A 19443-nucleotide genomic window follows, 5' to 3' on the forward strand; every position below is an offset into this window, starting at 1 on the left:
AAGTTAGGGCATCCTCCTGATATGCCAAGGTTATGGGTCGATCCCTGTTCAGGGCACATATGAGAAACAGTAAGTGCAGTAGAACAACAAGTCAATATTTCTTTTTCCCTCCCTTCCTCTCTTTCTCTAAAAATCAATCAATAAATTAATTAATTTTAAAAAAGAATCTATATGTTTTGGGTTTGGCTTTAAGGAAAAAAAAAAAAATAACTGAAGTTTTCAAAATGGGTCCTTCCAAAACAGCTTAACAGGTTACCAAATTTTTTTTCCTCATAGTTTAAGACTATTGGGATTCACTTTCATATTGAGAGCTAAAATGTTTGCCTGATCTTGAGTATGTTCTCATCGGACATGATATAGTTCTGTCTCCATTCTGTTACCTTGCAAACAAAAGCTAGAACTCTTTCTGAACCATCAGAATGTGTCTGGGGCTCCAAAGACCTTACTTGTTTCATGATACAATTACCAAATATTTTTATTTTATAGCTTTGGTATTTCTGTTAGTCAAATTCTACCCAAGTATTTGAGTAAAAGAATGAACCAACTCAATTTTTATTGTTTAACATTTCTCCTACAAATAAATATCTTAATTTTGTGTAATAAAATAGACTTTCAATTTCTGAAATGCAGTTATTTTATGTGCCACAATAACTAAAAATATACTGCTCTTTTATAGATTGGAGTACAAAAAATTATTACATTTGCATGGGATATTTTTCAACCCCTTCTTTTTGGTTTGGTTGGAATGGAAGTATCTGTTGCAGCTCTTAAATCAGATGCTATTGGTAAGAATGATTATAAGCACAAAAAATATGAGTTGAAAATATTTAAGAAAATTATGAATAATTTTTATTTATAGTATGTCTTTGAATGCCTTTTTCAGAAACTCGTGTTGAGACAGTAACATACATTTGTTCTTCTTTACCCTGTGTGCTCTTTGTTACCAAAGGTAGTCCCTTATCTTTCCTAAGGGACCTGAGGAATGAAGATTAGAATTTTTTTCCGAGGAGAAATATTAGATACTATCAGCACCTGTTTGATACTTTCACTTGTAGCAAAAGTTCGAAGTCTATTAGCTCAGAATTAAATAAATAAGTGCAATTTATCTTATTTTTTATGGTAACTCCACCATCAGATAACTTCTTCTGCTTTACATAAAGGCCTCAATTATATTTGTATTTTTTATTATTATTATTATGTTTACTTAAAAAATAAAGACAGAAAGAGGCAGTAGTCTTAAAAGTTTTCAATACTTTTACAGATCATATCTCTAGACATAAAAAACCACTTCTTCCCAAGTACTTTGTTATTTATATTTGTTTTTTATCGGTTGTAGGTATTTCTATTGCTTGTATGAGTTTGGCCTTATTGGTTCGAATTTCTTGTACATTTTTCTTGGTGTCTTTTGCTGGTTTTAATTTTAAGGAGAAAATATTTATTGCTCTCTCATGGATACCCAAAGCTACAGTCCAGGTAAGAACATATTAAGTCATTCTAATAATTTTAGTATTGATTTTTAAAAATTCTAAATGACAGCTGTTTGTCCAATCACAATATGTGGGTCATTAGTCTTATTTTTAAAATGCTTGATTAATCATAGCTGCTTATTAAAATTAATGTAATCTTTTAAAATCTGAAATTGAAAAGTATTACATTTTAATTAACTACTTCCTTAACTTATGAAAAATTGTTTTCTATTTTTCCAAAACATAAAATAAGAGTATATCTGAAAAAAAAAAAAATTGCCCTAGTCAGTTTTCTCAGTGGTTAGAGCATCAGCCTACAGACTGAACGGTCATAGAGATACATTGTAGGCTGAATATTGATAAATATTGTGGAGCTAAATGTTATGATTTTAAAATAGAGATACATTGATTCTTTTTAAAATATATCTTCTCTTTCCACCCACTCCACCACACATGAATGTACATATTTTATTATTAACTAGAGGCCCAGTGCATGAATTCATGCACAGGTGGGGTCCTTTGGCCTGGCTGGCGATCAGGGGTGATGGGGGTGGAGCAGGGGCAGCCAGCTGCGGGGAGGGACCACGGGAGGTTGGCCCCAGCAGCAAGCTAACCAAGGCCAATTCCATGAGTAATGGAATCCTGTCTGGGGTGAGGATGAACCAGATTCAGGGCTGTCAGGGGCCCAGCAGCAAGGTCTGGGTCAGTGCACATCATAGCTATGGGCCGGTTGGCCAGTCACTCTGGTCATTGGGTTGTAAAAGTTGCTTAGGCTATTATATATAGAGATTACACATTTATTTTGTATGACTATTTGATTACTGACTGAATCTTCCCACTAGATCACACAGAAAAGATAGGAACCATGTCTAGGGTTTCCCCCATTGTTTTTCTCTAGCACTTAGCACAGTGCCGGGGAAGCAAGAAGCACACAATAAATAACCCTTACATGCCTACAAGAATCAATGAATGAATGAATGAATGAATGAATGAATGATGTAGTTTGTCCTCTAATTCAATGATATTCCCTCCTACTAAAAAGGTATTACTACTTACTGTTAGACTTTTTCACCTGGTTGCATAATGTCTTGATTCCCTGAGATTCTTTTCTCCATTGTTATTCCAAAACAAAAGCTTGTGAGCCTCCATGCAACAAAATTCTCTATGTCATAGTTAGAGAGCAGACTATGGGACCAGACTGCCTGTTTTGAATACCATGTTACTTGCCTATAACCTTAGTCAAGTTAGTTCATAATCTCTCAGTGCCCAGTTTGTAGATTCCAAACTCCTTGTCAGTTTTACTATATCACACTGCCTCCCAAGTAGGAAGAACAAGGAGAATATGATCAACAAAATCCTAGTGAACCATAAGAAACCTTCGTATTTGGATTGTCTTGTTGCAGCCAAGAAGCAAGTGGTACTTGGTAACGGCAAATAAGCAAAAACCCTGGTTCAGTTAAAACTCGAGGTTCTGAGAGCCATACAAGCATTCAAAATATATATATTTAAATAGGGGAAAGCTGAGATGACAAAAATACAAAATCAGCCCTAAAATGTCTGCATGCTGATTTGTCACTATTTCACTCTTATTCTAGAGATATTTTCTAAGAAGAACATAGCATTAATGAGTAACTCATGAAAATCCCTCAGCACTTTAAGTCTTGCCTCTTTTCTAATAATCTAGTACAGCTATTTTCAACCTTTTTCATCTACATAAACTAATTACTAAAATTCCGTAGCACACTAAAAAATGTATTACCTTTTTTACCAATTTGACCAAAAAAAAAAAATAGGTGTAATTTTGATTCATTCACATTGGACAGCTATTGTTGTGTTGGCTGTTGTCATGTTTTTTTAATTTGACAATCTAAGGGAAAAGTGGTCAGTGCCCCTGACTAAATAGTCAAGTATTGCATGTTTTACAAATTATTGCAGCATAATGGTTGAAAATTGCTAGCCTAGTACCAGGTTTTGCTTATTTTAACAGAGTCATTTGCTTTTATTATATGTTAACTTTGCTTAATATTTTTCATTATGCCTCATCTTCCCCCACCCACCCACCACCCAAATGCAGGCTGTGTTAGGTCCTCTGGCTCTAGAAACTGCAAGAGTCAGCTCACCCCACTTGGAACCATATGCGAAGGATGTGATGACAATAGCATTTTTAGCCATCTTGATCACAGCTCCAAATGGAGCTCTGCTTATTAACATACTGGGGCCCAGATTACTTGCACGCCATGATCCAAACTAAATAAAACAGAAATTGTCATAATGAGCACTTCATTAAAAGTTCATTTGTCATCACCTGCCTGCTTCTTCTAATGAATTTTCTTACATGAGACAAAAATAAAAAGATACAAATATGTGAAGACTACACAGAAGCAAGGACTGAATAAACGTGATTTGATTACAGAGCTTTTCTATGATTTTTATTACAAATTTAATTTAATTTAAATAGAATGTGTTTTTAGTATTTACATATTTCAAGAACAAAATAAATCTGTAAATACCCTTGGAACGTTTAAAGTAATCCATCAGGCTGAATTGCTTTCTAATACAAAATAGACACCTATTTCAGTTGCTTTTTGCTTAAATAACCCTCTGAATTTCAGTGGCCCCCACTGACCACATGATCATTATTTCCTGTCCGCTCACCAACAGTTCCCCAACAGCTCATCTAACTCAAGTTTTCGTTTTTTTTCAATGACAACATATTACTTAAAAGTCTGTTGGCAACAATTAATATAAACTCCCATCAAGTAGCCATTGGATGTGTACTGTCCTCAGGAGGAAGTGTAATTTGGGCGACACAGTTCCTTTTATCTGAGGGACTTGGTTGTGAGCCCTCAACAGAGAATACTTGAAGATGGCAGTTTTATATACACCACAGAATACACTGCCGTCCACCCCTTGTGCCATGTGTCTATTGCTTCATATGATTTCACTGCATCTAAGAAAAGCTCCTCCAGGATTCTGGTTGGTTTCTTTTGCTGGGAAAATTTATGAAAGAACGTTAGTGGAATGAACTACAGCGCCTTAGCTCAGCAGCTGGTCTTGCGCCCTCAACTGATCATCTCCCTCCTCTGCTATCCATGTGCTGTCTGGTCTGCTTTCCTCTCACCCTCAGCTAGCACCTCTGCTGGTCTCAGTCACTTATCTGGTGGATGGACCCAGATCCTCATCCCTGAGGTGTCTGTGCCCAGGTCACCATTCCTCCTCCACTGAATGTTGGATGCCATGCACAAACTGCACTTGTCTACTTAAATCAAGCCATCAAAATTAAACAAGAGGTTACCTAAAGATCTCCCAGTGGATCCCTTGGGTGCCAAACACATTCCTCTCTCTACTTCTATTTTGTATTGAAATTGAATTGCAACCATTGATCTTTTTATAAATTTTCTCTAAAGTTTTGCCTTCTAATTAAATTACTATAATTTAACTTTATTTGTGTTATTATATATCTACAATTTTAGGATCAATGTATCTTCTTAGAGAGTTTTTACTTTTATTATGATGTAATGTAAGGAGGTGAATTTGAACATTTCAGGACTGAGCAAGAAAAAAACTATGGCCACGAGGTGGCACTATCACACAAGCTTTATTTGGGCAACGCTTTGCCAGGCCTGCCGAAGGCCCTAATAGTGTGAGACCATCCAGAAGCTTAAGGCCATGGGGGACACCATCCAGAGGAGAGGGGGCAAGGGAACTCCTGGGGTAGAAAAGCATGAGAGAGGGGGGTTTTGTGTCTCGGGGGCTTATGTATGTTGTCACACTGCAGCATACAGCCTGGCAGGGAGAAGCTGGGTCAGAAAATTCCAAAGGGTAGCAGCAACTTAGCATCTTTATAGCCCAAGGCTCATTTTGTCTGTGGCAAGCAGACTTTGGACACAGTTTCACGTTAAGTAAAGAAGGCAAGCTCTAAATGGCTAAAAACCTGCTTGTCTGGGCTATGTTTAAAACAACTGATGTGTAAAGTTTTGGTTTCCTGCGAGGGGGCTTTTGAGCTAGTGGGTCTCAGCCTCCTGTAAATAAACAACACAGGGCCAATATACAAACGCTATCTTTGCCTAATATACACAAAAGGTAGTGATTCTCTTTGTCTCTTTTTTTCCAATCACATTGTTTATTATACTCATTTTTTAAGGTTTGTTTTTATTGGTATTATTGTGGTAAAGCTTCAGTTTATCATAGTCCACTATCTTACTACTTATTTATTGCTCAAACTGCTTTAATAGAAATTGTACTTCATTCTTTGCTCCCATTTAACTAAAACTGCTCTTAATAATGTAAAAAGTGCCTTCATGTTATCAAATCCAATTAATGATTTAGCTTTTCTTATTGGTATGTGTTAGGGTCGCCGAAGGAGGAATGCACAAGGCCAAAAGTGGTAAAGAATTATAAACTTACTAGAGGTCCGGTGCACGAAAATTTGTGCTCTGGCGGGCGGGGGGGGGGGGGGGGGGGGAGGTCCCCTCAGCCCGGCCTGCACCCTCTCACAATCCAGGACCCCTCTGGTAGGGTCCCTAGACCTGGCCTGAGATCAGGGCCTATTGGGACTTTCCTTCCCCAGGCTACAGGCAGCTGGCCCCACCCCATCGCTGCCACTGCTTGCCATCTGTGCAGCGCTGCCCCTGCTCCCCTGTCACCTCCCTCTGCAGGTGACAGGCATGGGGTGTAATGGCTTGGCTGGCCTGGGCTTCTGTCTGCGAGGCAATCTCTGGCCGGCCGCACACCTACTATAGCATTGCCAGCCAGTGGCCTGGGCTTCCCTCTTTCTTTTTTTCTTGTTTTTTGTTGTGTGCTTTTTTTTCATCTTTATTGTTCAGATTATTACAGTTGTTCCTCTTTTTTCCCCTCATATCTCCCCTCCACCCGGTTCCCACCCCACCCCACCCTGTCCTCCCTCACTGTCCTCATCCATAGGTGTATGATTTTTGTCCAGTCTCTTCCTGCACTCCCCCTTCCCCCCCCCCCAAGGATTGTCAGTCCACTCCCTTTCTATGCCCCTGATTCTATTATATACACCAAATTATTTTGTTCATCAGATTTTTTATTCACTTGATTTTTAGATTCACTTGTTGATAGATATGTATTGGTTGTTCATAATATTTATCTTTACCTTTTTCTTCTTCTTCCTCTTCTTAAAGAATACCTTTTAGCATTTCATATAATTCTGGTTTGGTGGTGATGAACTCCTTTAGCTTTTTCTTATCTGTGAAGCTCTTTATCTGACCTTCAATTCTGAATGATAGCTTTGCTGGGTAGAGTAATCTTGGTTGTAGTTTCCTGCTATTCATCACTTTGAATATTTCTTGCCACTCCCGTCTGGCCTGCATAGTTTCTATTGAGAAATCAGCTGACAGTCGCATGGGTGCTCCCTTGTAGGTAACTAACTGTTTTTCTCTTGCTGCTTTTAAGATTCTCTTCGTCTTTTTCCCTTGGCATTTTAATTATGATGTGTCTTGATGTGGTCCTCTTTGGATTCCTGTTGTTTGGGGTTCTCTTCTCTTCCTGGACTTGTAAGTCTATTTCTTTCACCAGGTGGGGGAAGTTTTCTGTCATTATTTCTTCAAATAGGTTTTCAATATCTTGCTCTGTTCTTCTGGCACCCCCATAATTCAGATGTTGGTACGCTTGAAGTTGTCCCAGAGGCTCCTTACACTATCTTCATATTTTTGGATTTTTTTTCTTTTTGCTTTTCCGGTTGGGTGTTTTTTGCTTCTTCGTATTTCAAATCTTTGACTTGATTCTTAGGATCCTCTTGTCTGCTGTTGGATCTCTGTATATTATTTTTTATTTCAGTCAGTGTATGCTTAATTTCTAGTTGGTCCTTTTTCATATACTTAAAGGTCTCACTAAATTTATCGGCCTTTTCTAGGAAATTCTTGAAAAACATAACCGTGGTTTTGAACTCTATATCCAGTAGTTTGCTTTCCTCCATTTCTTTCATTTGTGACCTGTTTCTTTGTCTCCACATTTTGGCTGCTTCCCTGGGTTGACAAAGTGTCTTTGTGTGCTAGGTGTCCTATAGGGCCCAGTGGCTCAGCCTCCCCAGTTACCTGAGGTGGACACTCTTGGTGCACCCCTTTGTGGGCTGTGTGCACAGTTTTGTTGTAGTTAAGCCTTGATTGCTGTTGGTATCACTGGGAGGAATTGACCTCCAGGCCAATTGGCTGTGAGGATCAGCTGTGTCTACGATGGGAGAACTTCTGTGCTAGAGACACCATTATGAGGAGAGACTTGCTTCAGTGGGGCTTTGGTGCTCACTGAGTCTGCCTCCTGAATATGTCCCTTATGGATGTGAAGAGTTGTAATCTGGATGGTCTCACTCCGATCACTGGGTAATCTGGCTCTTGGATCTCCAAGGAGGTGCAAATTTAGCCTCTGCCTGAGGCCACCCAGCAGGAGCTACAGAGAGATCTGCAGATTTCTCTTCTTTGGGTTTGGAGGTGCCCAGATGAGGCCCAGCTGTGAAGCAATGCAAGCTGCGGTGGGGCCTTGGGCCTTCTTTTGGATGTTCTGGGTCTCTCTGACTCAGCTGCAGTTTGATAGGTAAGTTTACATTTCAAAGGACCAGGCCATTCATATGCAAAAACCTCTGCGCACAGCTTGGATGGGGCGGAATCTCAGGGTGGAGCAAACAGCAATGGCTTCCCATAAGTCCTGCCCTAAGAGGCCCCCAGGTCTCAGTGTCCCTTGGTAATCGCTGCAAACACCTCTGAGAGAAAGCTGCCCTTGAGTTCCACCCGCTGCCAGACAGTCCAGTTTCTCCCCGTATGAGTCTGGGTCCCCAGAGTCTCGCCCTGAACTGGAGTTCAGAGCAGTCAGGAGCTTGTGTCTCCCTGCGGGAGTAATGTTTACTGAGCAATATAGAACTGAGTACTCTGAAGGGTTTATCAGGATGGAAATGCACCGCACCCCGCCCCTGCCATCCCCAACACCCAGAGACTACAGTACTTAGAAATTACATGCAATGGCCATAACTGCTGAATATCTGTTCATAACAACACACATAGCATATTTATACTGTATCACATCGAGTGATTATAGAAATCAATTTATATAATGCTTGTATAAAATCTTTTTTTTTGGTAAAACATATTTTTTTTAAAAGAAAGTATAAAAAATGTGCAGTTGAAAGCCCTGCCAGGACAGCCAGTCTGTAACATTCAGTGAGTATGTGCTTTGGAAGGGCGCCCGTGGCAGCCAGGGCCGGCGAGGGTGCGCCCCAGCTGCCCCTCCTGGCAGGACTGAGCTGGACCACAGTGGGTGGGTACAGCAGGGCCTGGCACTGTGCCCATCTCCAGCTTTGCATCAGGGTCAGGGTCAGGGTCAGGCCCAGGGGCAGGCAGATTGCAGTTTCACTCTGAGTTCCATACTCAGCCTAATTTTGGTTGCAACTCATGGCTTTTCCTGGCTACTCAGAGGACCTGTAGGTGGGTGCCCTGGCAAAAAGGCCGGAGAAGTGCCTGGAAACTGCCTGGTTGAGTGTCTCTCTGGCCCAGAACCTCTGTCCTGCCTCCTGCAATCCTGGCCCCAAGAAGAACAGGCCCTCCTCATGACTACTTTGGTCTCAGCGCTTGGTCCTGGGTTTCATCAGCCTGGGTTTCTTCCCCTGGTATGGATGATCTGAGTTTCACAAAAAAGCCTGGCCAATGCTGGCTGTGCTGAGCCTCATTGAAGAGTTTTTCATGCAGCAAGGAAGAGCCCTCTGGGACCCTTCCTCCTCCTCCTCTTCCTCCTCCCAGCCCATGATCACTTCTCCAGCTGCCCCAGCAGTGAGTTGCCTTCTGAGTCAGGGGTCTTAACACTGTCAGTCCTGACAACGCAGGTGGGGCGATGCCAGTTGAGCATCAGGATGAGCTGCTGCCACTCCTGCTTCAGCTCCTCCATCTGGGTTTTCAGCTCTGCATTCATGAGCTCCAGCCACTCAGATTCCCGCTGCAGAAACTCCATCTGCTCCTTCTTGTTCCGGCATGGGGCTGCCACCACTTTGTTCTTTTCCCGGCACCTTTGTTCTTTTTCTTTGCTCCTATTCCTCACCTAGCTCACTTTTCATAGATTGAGGCCTCTTGCCCAGTTTCACCTCCAGGAAGTGCAAAGGGGTGATCGTAGCCCCAATGTTGTGGATGTCAGCGTATTTCAGCTGCTCTGAAGTCAGGGCCAAGCTGGGGAGCCCTGGCAGAGAGCCCACAGTCATGGAAGAGTCTGGGATCTGCCCAAGCATCATAGCAGGAAGAGTGGCAGTCCAGCCCTGCAGAAGCCACAGGGGGAGGCTGACCCTGGGGCCTCGGCCAGGCTGCAGGCGCCATGCCCGCTCAGGAGCTGCTGTGGTGCCAGCCCTGCCCTTCAGCGTCCACTGCCGCCAGCACCTCCCGACGCAGCTGCTGAGCGTCCCTCCCTGTGGCCTGGGTCTCCTTCTTTGAGGCTATTAATCACGGGGCTCTGCCTGCCTACCTGATAGCCCCTAAACAATCTGCCTTCCTGCCTGATCGCCCCTAACCATTTGCTGGGGTGTCAGCCCAGCAAGGGGCCGAGGTGGGTCTGGTCTCTGGTCGTTCTGGTCGCTGGGCTTTTATTATATAGGATTATTGCACCTTCGAGCAGAAGAGCTGAGACCCAAATGGCATCAGCAGGGCAGAATAGGGGGAGTGGGATATGTGTGTCCCCTGTAAAGGCCATAGTAGCCGGTTTAACTAGGTGCAGGTGGGGGCCAGGTGTAGGTGGTCCACTGGAAACGGGGTGAGGTGGTCTACTGGAAACTGAAGGCTGTTAACCTATAATGAAAATAACAGGAAACCACTAGGAGAAGCAAGAGCCCCAAATGGGGCATAATGTAAGGCTGTGCCTAACATTCCAGCCTCTCCCTTTTTTTTTCCTGTAAGCTGAGGTTCCTATTAGCTGAGGTTCCTGCCAGCTGGGGTTGATGAAAGAGGCCAATCTTGTTCTTCTGTAACTTCTTCATGCTTAGGCGGGATGTAGAGATGTCCCTAATTAGTTGGCTATTGAGGGAGGGGATGATCTCTAGTGTAGGTCTGGAATAGCATCATTTTCCTTATGGATCCATTCGTAATTGCTGAATGCGGTTTTGGTGGAAAGAGGAAAGGGCTCTTAGGATGCATGGGCCAAAGATGAGTACCAGGAAGAGCATTAAGAGGGGTCCAACTAGAGGGAGAAGCCAGGAGGTCCAGTTAAAATCTGTAGCCAGGTGCCCAGGATTCCGAAAGTTGTTGTCAGACTTTTGAGTTCCTATCAACTAGCTTCTTGGTCCCCTCCCTTACTGTGCCAGACTGTTTGGCTTAAAAACAGCATTCTTCTTCTAAACAAAAAACAACAAAAAAAAAACCATCATTCTTCCTCTAGGAATAGGCATAGGTCCCCTTTCTCAGCTGTGAGGAGGTTAAGTCCTCTCTGATTTTGGAGGATCATTGCTGCCAGTGAATCTATCTGGTCCTGTACTGCAACAATACTTTGGGCAGTTTCCTCTAAGCTGTCTGCAAGGTCTTTGGACAGGCTCTGATAGTAGAAAAGGGAGGGTGCTAATCTCCATCCCAGTGCCTAGGCCTGTAGCTATTCCTAGGCCAGCAAAGAGGGGAAGGGGGGCAATGCCCCTCTTGGTTCGAATGTAAACAGTGAGAGGAACCTTAAAGGACCAATTATTAGGGGCAATGTCTATCTCAGAGGTGAGATAGATTAGGGTGCAGGTCCCAGTCCAGCTGGCTGGGAGACAGAGATAAGTATTGGTACCGCACAGAAAGGAGATTCCCTGATTCTCTAAGCAGAAACTGTTCTCAGTGGTGAAGAGGTGAGTAACTTTGTTGTTCTCATTTTCCCAAACAAAGCAAGTTCCAGCTAAGGTTGCCCCCGTAAGGGCCTGAAAAGGGCCTTTGGGATTGAATTGTGTAGCCCCAGTGGTGGTATTCTCAAAAAATACATATTTCCTCTCAGTCTCCACCCAAAATTCAGAATGGGTAAGGCCATGGGAGGGGAGTCGGTGACAGATTGTAATTGTGAATTACAACTCTGCCATGGGAAATAGCCATCGGAGGGAAGGGATCTACCTAAACAGAACTGGGAGGTATCGATCATTGGGAAGGTCACTGAGATGGCCAAGCTGAGAATCAAACGGGTTTCAGAAAAGGGGCTATTTGGGTGACAAAACAGCCCAGTCAGAGGAAGGCTGAAGGTTGAGAGTAAAGTTGCATAAGCATTGATCAAGATATCCTAAAACCTTTACTGTAGGGAGTGTTCTGTTGATGTAAAGAGGTGCCTGATATGCTAGGACAGTGTTGGTCGTTACTGGTCCTAAAATGGGGAATTATTTTGGATGAGTGTTCAGTTATGTTGTTTAAATATGACTGGAGCCCTGGTCAACTTGGCTCAGTGGATAGACCATTGGCCCTCGGACTGAAGGATCCTGGGTTCGATTCCCAGTCAAGGGCACATACCTCGGTTACAGGCTTGATCCCGGCCCTGGTTGGGGTATGTGGGAGAGGCAACCAATCAACGTGTGTCTCTCACATCAATGTTTCTTTCTGTGTGTCTCTCCCTCTCCACTGTCTCTAAAAATCAATGGAAAAAATATTAACAACAACAAAAAATTATAAATATGACTGGAGAAACTGAATGGCTCTTCCTGTGAGTTTTCTCTTGCCATTTCTATGATTTGGAAGTTATAAAGTTTATTGAGGCAAATGAGTAAGAACGGGGGCTCTCTATGTTTCTTACAGTGGAAGGATGACTGGAGTCAGCTCATGCGTGTAAAGAGGTTGGGGTTGCCGTGTAACTAATTGATGAGAGGGGAAGACAGAGCCAGCAGTCCAGCATGAGAGTGGGGTTGGCGGTGTTGAGGAAGTGATGTGTTAGGTTGAGGGTTCGAGAGAGATAGTGAAGACTTGGGAGATGTTTAAGAGGTTTGGGTAGACATGCATACAGAATAAGAGGAAGAGAAGGCTTGGTGGGTCATTGTAGACTCTAACCACGATAGGCCTAATTCCAACCAGATGATATAAGGCAATGGCACATTTAAAAAGCAAAAATGACAAGGGAGATCCCGAGGAGTACTACCAGCCAGAATAAAGGCTGAGTAAGGGCCTCCCGGGCTAAATTCTAGTTAGCTTAATCCCCAGAGTTTATTTCTAGACAGGAGGTTATTTGGTCCCAGGAAAAAGTCAATGAAATTCTCCCTGAAGATAACAATCCCACAAGAAAGTAACTGTGTTTCAGTACTGGGATGAAAAGAAGGGACTTCTTTGAGTAAGGATAGGATAAGATCATAGAATTGTTCTGCAGTAGGTCATTGGGTAGGGAGGGGGCTGGCCAAGGTGGGGACTGAGAGACAGGGACCAGCACCAACAGGTCAGTGAGGGTGATGGGGAAAGCTGGTTCATAGGGGTCTGAGGCTTATGGTTCCTCAGGAATTTCTGTAAGTTTGAGATGAGTCAGTCCAAGACTGACATGCATATACAAGCTGACTGGCAGTGGAGCCTGGAGTGCAGGGGCTCGCTTCAACTTGGAGGAGTAGACCCAAGATAGATATCCTCATAGTTTGGCCACCATCGGTGTGGTCAGGAGTTCCATGGTTTGGGCCTGTCCACTTGGGCTTCAGTGTCCCCATGCAGTAGGATGCCTGGAGGAATACCCAATCTCCCGGCTCTAGTGGAGGATCAGGGGAGAGTCAGTGGTAGGGTAGGTCTGGGAAGACCTGGTTGGCTTGCTGCCTAAGGAGGTGGCAAGTGAGACTGAGGGTGGGGAGATAAACTCCCAAAGGGCTAGAGGCAATTGGGACGTTTCCAAGTAGGAAGGGTCTGCCATACATAAGCTCAAAAGGGCTGAGGAACGTGGGGGCTCGAGAGGTTGATCGAATGCGAATGAGGGCTAAGGGAGATGGGGTGATCCAGGTTTCTTGGACCTCAAGACTTAGTTTAGTGGGTATTGTTTCAGGATTGAGTTCATTTTCTCGACCTTGCCAGAGGATTGAGGATGGTAAGGATATGTAGGCTCAGCAGACCTGTAGGGCAGTGGCCACGCCTTGGGTGACTTGAGAGATGAAGGCTGGACCATTATCTGACTGGAGGGAGGTGGGCAGGCCAAAGTGGGAAACGAGATGGTCAGCGAGGACCTTAACTACCTCGGTAGCCTTTTCTGAGGTGACGGGGAAGGCCTTTACCCACCCAGAGAAAATGTCTACAAAGGTTAGTAGCTATTTGAAATGCCTTACAGGGGGCATGTGTGTGAAGTCAATCTGCCAATCTTGACTGGGAACCTGTCCTCCAGCCTGGTGAGTGGGAAAAGATGGGGGCGTTTTGAGGGCACCCTGGGGAGAGGTCTGAGAGCAAGTAAATCATTGACTGGTTATGTTCTTGAGGTGTGTGGCCATCTGGTGGCAAGTGATTAGGGAATGAAGGAATTTAAGGAGGAGCCTATATCCTACCTGGAGGGAGTTGTGAATCTGGGTTAGGATTTGGGGTGTCTGTTGTAGGATAGTGTTCCTGTGGTGATGAGCCAGGACCCTTCCCAAACTGCTCCTGCCTGTGTGAGTCCGGAGATTTCTTCATTGTTGTAGGAGGGGATAGCTAATAGCTGGGATTCCAACACTGATATGTGCCTGACCTTTTTGCCTCCCTGTCTGCCTTGTTGTTCCCTAGGGCAGTGAGTCCCTATCATTGATGCCACTTACAATGGATTACTGCTGCCGCTTTAGGGTATCTTGCGGCCTGAAGGAGCTTGAGAATAAGATTGGAGTTTGTGATTGGGGACCCTCTGGTTGTCAGGAAGCCCTGCTCCACCCAGACTGTAGCGTGTGAATGGAGGATGTGAAAAGCATAGCGGGAGTCAGTATAGATGTTGATAATCTGTCCAGTTGCTAGAGTAAATGCGCGAGTAAGGGCTGTTGAGTTTTGCCTTCTGGGAGAAGGGGCTGTGGGGCAGGGCCCCTGATTCTGTAGTCTGGGTATTGGAGACATTTGCATAACTGGCCACTCATTACCTATTGTGTGTACTGGCACTGCCATCTATGAACCAGGTGTCTGCCACCTCGGGGAAAGGTGCATCGGTGATGTGTGGGAAATAAGGCTGTTTAAATCTACGAGGTCTGGGCATGAGTTGTTCATTGTCATCTGAAGGTGGAAACAGGAGTAAGGTAGCCGGGTTCAGGGAAGTGCTGTGGCATGAGGTGATATGGGGAGTTCCATGAGGGTGAGATGAATGGGCTGGGGCCTGGAGGGGACAGGAAGAGGGTGGCTTTAGTGGAGGTAAGTTTTGAGTGCATGTGGGGAATAGACCATCATTGGCTGGGAGAAGGTAGGTTCTGGCTTTCCTGGGCCAGAAGCGTTCGCACTTCTAGAGCCCAGAGGCAGGCGGGCCAGGCCCTAATGGGGGGGCTGTTTAGAAAGATAGGCAATGACCTTGAGGTCTGGCCCCGATTTCTGGCCCAGGAAGCCAAGAGTGATGCCCTTATCCTAACTAATAAAAGAGTAATATGCAAATTAACCATCACTCCACTACACCCACAAGCCATGCCCACCAACCAGTCAGGAGCGAGTATGCAAATTAACCCCAACCAAGATGGCTGTGGCCACTGAGCGAGCAGGAGGGAGGCTTGGGTTTCACCAGCGATGGAGGAAGCCAAGCTTTGCACACACCCTGGCAGGCCCAGGCCTCCACTCAAGGCTACAAAGTTTCAATTATAGAAGATAAATAAATTCCAACAGAAATGGCGGCAGCCACGGAGCAAGCAGGAGGCTTGACTCCACTCCAGGCTACAAAGTTTCAATTGTAGAAGATAAATAAACCCCAGGTACCAGGGCCTCTGCTTGGGTCGCCGGGGGGCGTGGCCGGCCTGCAAACCACTATAGGCTGCTTACCCAAGCCGCCCAATGCCCCACGGGAACCCCCACCCTGATCCGGGACAACCTTCAGGGGAAACCAGCTGGCCCCCACCCATGCATCAGGCCTCTATCCTATCTAATAAAAGAGTAATATGCAGATTGACCATCACTCCAACACACAAGATGGCTGCCCCCATGTGGACACAAGATGGCCACCACAAGATGGCCAGCAGGGGAGGGCAGTTGGGAGGAACCAGGCCTGCAAGGGAGGGCAGTTATGGGCGATCAGGCCAGCAGGGGAGGGCAGTTGGGAGGGACCAGGCCTGCAAGGAAGGACAGTTGGGGGCGATCAAGCCTGCAGGGGAGGGAAGTTAGGAGTGACCAGGCCGGCAGAGGAGGGAAGTTGGGGGTGACTAGGCCTGCAGGGAAGGGCAGTTGGAGGGGGACCCAGGCCTGCAGGGGAGAGCAGTTGGGGGGACCTGGCCTGCAGGGGAGGCAGTTGGGGGGGGGGGACCAGGCCTGCAGGGGAGGGCAATTAGGGGTGACCAGGCCTTCAGGGGAGAGCAGTTAGGCATCAATCAGGCTGGCACGGGAGTGGTTAGGGGGTGATCAGGCTGGCAGGCAGAAGTGGTTAAGGGCAATCAGGAAGGCAGGCAGGGGAACAGTTGGGAGCCAGCAATCCTGGATTGTGAGAGGGATGTCCGACTGCCCGTTTAGGCCCGATCCCAGTGGGATCGGGCCTAAACGGGCAGTCGGACATCTCTCGAGGGGTCCCAGATTGGAGAGGGTGCAGGCTGGGTGGAGGGACACACCCCCGTGCATGAACTTTGCGCATCGGGCCTCTAGTCCATGTATAAAATGAAGGGTTTGGATAGGTCAGATAGTTTTAGGGTGGGCGCTGAGGTAAGAGCAGTTTTCAGAGCATTATATGGGGTGAGATGCTGGTCTTGGGACCTAAAGGCTCATTGAGGGGTCCTTTCGCCACATCATAGAGGGGCTTTGCGAGAAGACTAAAGTTGGGAACCCAGAGGTGAAAGTACCCAGCAAGCCCAAGGATGGGGAGTATTTCTTGTCTAGAGGAGGGGACAGTCATGGAGGAGATAAGGCATTTACAGTTCAAGGTAATGGCTTGGCTTTGTAGGGTGAGAGTGAAACCAAGGTAGGTGACTGTGGTTCGGGACAGCTGGGCTTTATGAGGGTGTGTGCGGTAGTCCCATTCACCCAGGAAATTAAGAAGGGTATGGGTGTGTAGTTGTGAGGAAGTTAGAGGACTGCATAGCAGAAGGTCATTGACATTGGAGGAGGATGCTGGGAGTTCAGTGGAGGTGTTGAAGATCTGAGGCTAAGGCATGACCAAATAAATGAGGACTGTCTCTAAATCCTGTGGCAGGACAGTCCAGGTTAGCTGCTGTGATGTATTGGTACCAGGATCTACCATGTGAAAGCAAGTAGATTTTGGGAGTCTTTTGCAAGGGGAATAGAGAAAAAGGCATTTTTGAGATTTAGGATGGTATAGTGGGTGGTGTAGCAGGGATTAAAGAGAGATCAAAACACTTGAATTCTTGGAAGACAATCCTCTTTCCCATCATGTATTAGACTTTTATTGTTTGTTTTACAGTGCCACAATTTTATTTAGTATTTTAATCCATGTGTATAAGTGGCATTGCTCTGGAGGCGCGCGGGGGGGGGGGGGGGGGGGGGGGCGGCGGGGAAGTGTTGTCTTGTGTTTACCAGCTTTTTATATGAAAGTTATACTAGCCAAATGAAGAAACTGGCAAGTTTTTTCTCTTTTTTTAAAAAATTGAGATTTAAATGACATTGGAATTATCTTTCTTGCAACCCTAGTACTTTTTAAATTATGGATTTTAAAAAATCATTTTTCCATTTTCACTTGATATTGCTCTATTAACATTTTAAATTTCACCATGGGTTAACTTTTCATCATTTGTTTTTCTAGGAAATTATGCATTTTCTCTAGATTTTCCGATGTGTTGCTTTGCAGTTGCACACAGCATTTTATTTTATTTTATAAATCTTTATTGTTCAGATTATTACAGTTGTTCCTCTTTTTTCCCCCATAGTTCCCCTCCACCTAGTTCCCACCTCACCCTCTGCCCTTACCCCCCCCCCCCCATACACACACACACACACACTTGTCCTCATCCATAGGTGTATGATTTTTGTCCAGTCTCTTCCCACACTCCCCACACCCCCTTTCCCCCAAGAATTGTCAGTCCACTCCCTTTCTATGCCCCTGATTCTATTATATTCACCAGTTTATTCTGTCCATTAAATTTTTTATTCATTTGATTTTTAGATTCACTTGTTGATATATATTTGTTGCCACTTTGTTGTTCATAATTTTTATTTTTACCTTTTTCTTTTTCTTTCTCTTCTTAAAGAATACCCTTCAGCATTTCATATAATACTGGTTAGGCAGTGATGAACTCCTTTAGCTTTTTCTTTTCTGTGAAGCTCTTTATCTGACCTTCAATTCTAAATGATAGCTTTGCTTGGTAATCTTGGTTTTAGGTTTTTACTATTCATCACTTTGAATTATTTCTTGCCACTCCCAACTGGCCTGCATAGTTACTGTTGAGAAATCAGCTGACAATCATATGGGTACTTCCTTGTAGGTAACTAACTGTTTTTCTCTTGCTGCTTTTAATATTCTCTCTTTGTCTTTTGCTCTTGGCATTTTAATTATGATGTGTCTTGGTGTGGTCCTCTTTGGATTCCTCTTGTTTGGGGTTCTATGCACTTCCTGGACTTGTAAGTCTATTTCTTTCACCAGGTAGGGGAAGTTTTCTGTCATTATTTCTTCAAATAGGTTTTCAATATCTTGCCCTCTCTCTTCTTCTGGCACCCCCATAATTCTGATGTTGGTATGCTTGAAGTTGTCCCAGAGGCTCCTTACACTATCTTCATATTTTTGGATTCTTTTTGCTTTTCTGGTTGGGTGTTTTTGGCTTCTTCGTATTTCAAATCTTTGACTTGATTCTTGGGATCCTCTAGTCTGCTGTTGGATCTCTGTATATTATTTTTTATTTCAGTCAGTGTATGCTTAATTTCTAGTTGGTCCTTTTTCATATACTTAAGGGTCTCACTAAATTTATCGGCAGTTTCTAGAAGATTCTTGAGTAACCTTATAACCATGGTTTTGCAATCTATATCCAGTAGTTTGCTTTCCTCCATTTCTTTCATTTGTGACCTGTTTCTTTGTCTCCACATTTTGGCTGCTTCCCTGGGTTGACAAAGTGTCTTTGTGTGCTAGGTGTCCTATAGGGCCCAGTGGCTCAGCCTCCCCAGTTACCTGAGGTGGACACTCTTGGTGCACCCCTTTGTGGGCTGTGTGCACAGTTTTGTTGTAGTTAAACCTTGATTGCTGTTGGTATCACTGGGAGGAATTGACCTCCAGGCCAATTGGCTGTGAGGATCAGCTGTGTCTACAATGGGAGAACTTCTGTGCTGGAGACACCCTTATGGGGCAAGACTTGCTTCAGTGGGGCTTTGGTGCTCACTGAGTCTGCCCCTTGAGTGTGTCTCTTATGGATGTGAAGAGTTGTAATCTGGATGGTCTCACTCTGACCACTGGGAACACTGGCTCTTGGATCTCCAAAGAGGTGCAAGGTCAGCCACTGTCTGGGGCCACCCAGCAGGAGCTACAGAGAAATTTACAGATTCCTCCTCTTTGTTTGGGGTTTGGAGGTGCCCAGATGAGGCCCAGCTGTGAAGCAGTGCAAACTGCTGTCCAGCTTTGGGCCTTCTTTTGGAAGCTCTGGGGCTCTCTGATGCAGTTGCAGTTTGTTACGTTTTAGATTGCAAAAGGCCAGGTCATTCATATGCAAAAGCCTCTGTGCACAGCTTGGGTGGGGCTGTAAATTGGGTGGGGTGGGGTCTCAGGGAATCACCAGGGTGGAGCAAACAGCAATGGCTGACCATCAGCCCTTCCCTGAAGAGGTCCCCAGGTCTCTGTGTCCCGCAGCACTGTGCAGGAACAATGATCGCTGCAAGCACCTCTGAGAGAAAGCTGCCCTCGTGTTCCGGCCCAATGCCAGACAGTCCAATTTCTCCCAGGATGAGTCTGGGTCCCCAGAGTCTCACCCAGAACTGGAGTTCAGAGCAGTTGGGAGCTTGTATCACCCTCC

At 45.0% G+C, this 19443-nt stretch overlaps 1 protein-coding gene and 1 pseudogene across 2 annotated transcripts in view; one reads left to right on the forward strand and one right to left on the reverse strand.

Annotated features, from left to right (window-relative positions):
* Nucleotides 1–3717, forward strand: part of LOC307102826 (sodium/hydrogen exchanger 9B1-like) — a gene marked incomplete at both ends in the record, with an annotated part of 78393 nt that extends 74676 nt beyond the window's left edge. Inside the window, 3 exons of the mRNA XM_079776514.1 lie at nt 677–785; nt 1337–1473; nt 3541–3717. Coding sequence (XP_079632640.1) covers nt 677–785; nt 1337–1473; nt 3541–3717 — 423 coding nt within the window. The remainder of the gene's footprint in view (nt 1–676; nt 786–1336; nt 1474–3540) is intronic.
* A 5038-nt stretch (nt 3718–8755) lies between these two features.
* LOC307101356 (jun dimerization protein 2-like) lies at nt 8756–9696 on the reverse strand (annotated as a pseudogene). Its single transcript has one exon. The product of its transcript is annotated as a jun dimerization protein 2-like (transcript).
* Nucleotides 9697–19443: the final 9747 nt, after the last annotated feature.

Source organism: Cnephaeus nilssonii, assembly GCF_951640355.1.
Source record: "Cnephaeus nilssonii genome assembly, chromosome: 1".
NCBI classification, from domain to species: domain Eukaryota; kingdom Metazoa; phylum Chordata; class Mammalia; order Chiroptera; family Vespertilionidae; genus Cnephaeus; species Cnephaeus nilssonii.